At 42.6% G+C, this 5065-nt stretch overlaps 1 protein-coding gene across 2 annotated transcripts in view; it reads left to right on the top strand.

The window, feature by feature from the left end:
* LOC102991021 (S-phase kinase-associated protein 2) overlaps positions 1-4094 on the top strand; it is a 17758-nt gene extending 13664 nt beyond the window's left edge. Inside the window, exons 4-6 of one of the 2 annotated variants that reach the window (XM_028486788.2) lie at positions 651-794; positions 2108-2242; positions 3701-4094. In XM_028486788.2, coding sequence (XP_028342589.1) covers positions 651-794; positions 2108-2242; positions 3701-4094 — 673 coding nt within the window. The other variant, XM_055083480.1, reaches the window with a different exon arrangement.
* Positions 4095-5065: the final 971 nt, after the last annotated feature.

The following is a 5065-nucleotide window of genomic DNA, read 5'->3' on the forward strand; positions in this document are numbered from 1 at the left end:
GAACCCGTGTCCCCTGCATCGGCAGGCGGACTCTCAACCACTGCGCCACCAGGGAAGCCCTATACCTATATTTTTGTGCGTATATATATTTTTTAAGCTTTGAAGGTATTGTAAAACATAGCTGAACTATGACTTTTTCCTAATAGATATCTGACAACTATGTCTCATAATAAAGTCGTAAAAACTTTCCTTCTTTTAGGTACATTTACACGTTCGTTAGGGTCATAGAGGTAGCTTGTTCATGCTTCACAAAAATGGCAAGTGGGATCATTTGGGCCATTTTGAACCTATCTACTCGTTCGATAATCAGTTGAGTGATTTGAACAATCATTTTTAAAGTTATCGAATTGATTTGAATCCTGCAATTGTATTCTCTGGTTCTAGATCATTGCATTGCACCTGATAACATTGAACCAGCTAAATTGGAAATCCATATAAAGAGGAAAATAAAAGCTTATCCGTGATAGGACCAAGAGCTATTCAATAATGCCTTTAAAATATCATAGGTAATTGTATAGTCAAAAACAAAGATGCCTTCGGAATTTGCTTCAAGGCGATTTAGTGGCCGTGTCCTCACGTTAGTAACGGTGTTGAGGGCCTCCAGTAACCAGTGCCCCGGCTTACCAAACACAGCACCTCCTCTTTTCCAGGTTTGACGAGTCTCTCTGGCAGACCTTAGACCTCACGGGCAGAAACCTCCACCCAGATGTGGTTGGTCGGCTGCTGTCTCGAGGGGTGGTTGCCTTCCGCTGCCCACGATCGTTTATGGACCAACCGTTTGTTGAACGTTTCAGGTAAGAAAGGAAAATCCCTGGAAAATCTTGGGATGGAAAACAGATCAAAATGTCTTTTTTCCTATATTCAGCTGTATGCCCTATGACAGGTCATCTGTGCATAATGGAGAGTTAGTTGCGTATTTTGCCGTGTAGCCTTTGTGTTGAAACATGGCACAGGTTTCAGTGACATCATTTCCATTTTAACTCAGGGTTGCTCTTGGGCTCTTCCCAGGGTCTTAGATGCACTTGGGGTCCTCAGTAGATGGGTGTCCGGAGTCCCATGACGCAGGAGCCAAGCAGAGCCCTCCCCAGCAGATGCAAGGCAGCCTAGCTATTTCCCCACTGCCCACTTCTGATCAAGAAAAAATGTGAGGCATCCTTTCAGGTTTTGTCACTCTTGAGTTTCTGATCCTATCGTGGACAAATTTGCATCCGGGAAAAAAAGGCCCTCTTTTGGTGTGTTTTGTAGACTGTTCTAAAAAAGTATTACTGATAGTTTTGCAATGTGGTTCAGTACCGTCTCACACTTGAGTGGGAGAACTAGGTACTGAACAGAAAAATAAGCAGAGCTGAGGATGAAACACACCTCCCGACTCGAGGCCTTTTTGCCTTCTCGCCATGGTCGTATGGCGACACTCCTCTCCCACGGGTGTTTGTCCTTCTCCTGCGGCTCTTCCTTCTTGGTCTCCTTCACGTGCGTGCTTGGCTTTGTTCCTCTAGGCTCTGTGCCTGGCTGCCTTCTCTTCCTGATCCACACACTGTCTTCGGACAAGCTGTGTCCTGTACACCCATGTTTATGCCAAGACTCTCACAGTCTCATCTGTAGCCCAGCCCTCTCTTTCAAACAAACTCTTATTTCTAATTACCTAAAAACCTCCATACCTGGATTTCCTCCAAGTACCTTAATATTAGCATAGCCATACCCCAAAGCACGATATTAGCCTCCCTTTACAACTTACCGTCCACAATCTTCCGTTTTGGTACTTCTCCCACCCACCCTTGCTGGGAGTCATCATAGGCATAAACTTTTTGTCATCCACATCCAGCTCCTTCTCACAATGCCCATTAATTAATTTTCTACGTGGGACTATATTGGCACAACATCTGGACTTGGCAAAAATGCTCTTGAATTTTAAAACAAACGAGGGTTGGCAATTAGCTAGTAGCAACTTATTTTATGACCAAAACTAGAGCTAATATTTGAAATGCGTTATTTAGGGTCTTGTCTGTGATGGACTGCCCAGGTGGGGAGGAGAAAGGGGTCGGATGTGATCTGGATTTGCTGGTGTGAGCCACCTTGTGGAACCTCTTTTTATTCCTTCTGTGTTCAGCCCTTTTCGTGTACAGCACATGGACCTGTCGAACTCGGTGATCGATGTGTCTACCCTCCACGGCCTTCTGTCTCACTGCTCCAAGTTGCAGAATCTCAGCCTAGAAGGCCTACGGCTTTCGGATCCCATTGTCAAGTGAGTGGCAGCCAGGAGCGTGTCACAAAGGCAGTTGTTTTGTTAATTTTGTTTCCTGAGTGTACCTGGGGTGTCCTGTCCATATCCAGATGGACTCAGAAAATATCCAGTGCAGTGTTCCAGCTTCCGCAAAACTTGCCAGGATTCACCTAGGCAACCAAAGTTTGCGTGCGAACTATATTGCCAGGGCTTGTGCTAGGTTCTAGACATACAGGGATGAATCGAGGCATGATCCCTCCCTCATTCATGGGAGGAACAAGTAATTACAGTGCTGTGTGTTTGTTAGGTGCGTTGGCGAATATGTAGCAACACACCAGAGACCTAATTAAATTTCAAGAAGGCAGCCTTCTCAGAGGAAGTGACTCTTAAGCTGAGTATTGAAAATATGTAGGTAGGAGTTCTCCCCATGATACGGGGAAGGAAGCAGTCTGGTTGGGTCTAAACTCTGAAGTGGTCGGGAATTGCTGGAGTGTGGGACTCAGTGAGGGAGGTGACAGGTGAGGGTGGTCAGGGACCAGATCATAGTGGAGTGGGCCCCTGCCACGCTGGAAGAAGTCTGGATTCTGTTGTGCGCTGTAAAGAGGGAAGCGTGGTGAAGAGAGGAGAGTGGTTCTGAGGATGGAAGGAACATGTCAGAGTTGAATTTTAGAAAATTAACTCGCTGAGCATCTCGGAGGGTCAGTCAGACGTAAAAGAAACTAGATTAGTTAAGATACTGTTGTATTCATTCAGGTAAGAAATGATGACGCCTGATGGGAAAAAATAGAGTAATGATAATAATAGCAGCTAACATTTATTGAGCACGTACCATGTGCCAGATACTAGATTCTTTAGCGGTATTCTGATTTAATCCTCACAGCAACCCCATGAAATATGTTCTTATTGTTCCCTTTTTACAGATGTGGAAACTGAGGAACAGAGAGGCTGAATAACTTGTCCAAGGTCACACAGTTAGTAGGTGGCAGAACCAAGATTTGAACCTGGCAATATAGTATGATTCCAGAACTCTCACTCTTAATCACTGTTTCACTAACATGAGGCATTTGGGAATGTAGAGGACAGGGCAAGATTGAAAGAACCTAGTGACTTTATAAGTAGAAGTTTACCAGTTGTGGGTGAAATGGAAAAATGTTTATTTCATTGCTGGTTTTTTTTTTTTAAGTACATTGATCCTTGTTTGTTGTGGACTTACTCTCTGTGCCAGGCACTGTTAAGGCCTTTATTACATTATATCATTTAATTTTAACAACCCTACCAAAAAGGTACTGATCTTGCCATTTCACAGATTTTAAACTAAGGCAAAACATCCTGCTTGGTGTCATCCAGATAGTAAGATGTGAATTTACACTCACTTCTGACTCAGAGGCCTGTGTGCTTTTAACTCTCTCACTTAGCCTCATGCTTGTTGATTGAGTAAGAGTGTCTTGGTGTTCTTATGACTTTGTCTTCTTTCTCCAGTAATCTTGCTCAGAACACAAATTTAGTGCGCTTAAACCTTTCTGGGTGTTCTGGATTCTCTGAATCTGCCCTGAAGACTTTGCTGAGCAGCTGTTGCAGATTGGATGAACTGAACCTCTCCTGGTGCTATGAATTCACTGAAAAGCATGTGCAGGTGGCTGTCGCACACGTGTCAGAGACCGTCACCCAGCTGAATCTCAGTGGGTACCGAAAGAATCTGCAGAGATCGGATATCTCTGCCTTAGTTGGAAGATGTCCCAGTCTTGTCCACCTAGACTTAAGCGATAGTGTCACGCTGAAAAGTGACTGCTTTCCGGAATTTTTCCAGCTCAACTACCTCCAACACCTATCACTCAGTCGGTGCTATGACATAATACCTGAAACTTTACTGTAAGTACTTTTGTTTTCTAAAGCAAGCAGAGGGCAGGGACCAAAAGAGATGTCACTTGGTGGTAAAATCCATTATTAAGAGCAGATGTTTAAAACTTACTTAAACATCAAATTAGTGTACCACACACTGGTCTGAAGACTTTGCTGAGCAGCTGTTGCAGGTAGGAGAGATTTGAGATTTTGATTATAGAACTGTTGTTTCAAATATACAGTTATCTTTCACATCAGAATAGAATCAAGGAAAATTTTTAAGCTATTCCTAACTCTCCAAGCTCTTGATTTGGATAATGCAATGCCTTTTGCCCTCCAAACTTTCCATCCAAACTCAGAAGCCAAATCAATTAAGTTTCCAAGGGGTACTTGTGTACTGATCCCTTTTTTTTCTGTGACTATTAAAATACGGAAAATGTAGTAGTGTGTTTATCAACAATATGTACAAACAGTAGCTGTTTATACTTGACTGTACAGTCAGGTGTTTTTCCCTATAATATCTGTAGACCTAACTTAACAGTTTGGATTAAATTTGTTATTGCAAAATACATCATGAATTTGGGTGATTCCATTAAAAACGTCTTTTATATTATGTAGTAATGTCAGTATATAAATAAGGTTACAGAGTTATAGAAATTAATAAGTGAGGGGGGACATGGTTCACAGAATACCCAGTACTGTGTGTGTGTCTGTGTCTGTGTCCTTTTTAATATCCCTTGGTCTCTGTGCTAATAGCATTGTACTTATTTCTACTTAATGATCTGTTGAAAGTAGATTGCCTTTGGATAAGAATGTTATCAATGAGATAAAATGGTAGCCCTACATTCTCAGCAGTGCCAGGAATGCGATGTATAGTTTAATGGTTGGACTCTTTCTCTGAAACCCTCATTTGCTCAGTTAGCAGAGGCCCAATAAGGTAAAGTGGATTTTTGTAATGTCGGCATCTCTTTATTAGGAATCCCCGGTACAATCCAACAGTTTTTT

Source organism: Physeter macrocephalus, unplaced genomic scaffold (assembly GCF_002837175.3).
Source record: "Physeter macrocephalus isolate SW-GA unplaced genomic scaffold, ASM283717v5 random_1371, whole genome shotgun sequence".
Lineage (NCBI taxonomy): Eukaryota > Metazoa > Chordata > Mammalia > Artiodactyla > Physeteridae > Physeter > Physeter macrocephalus.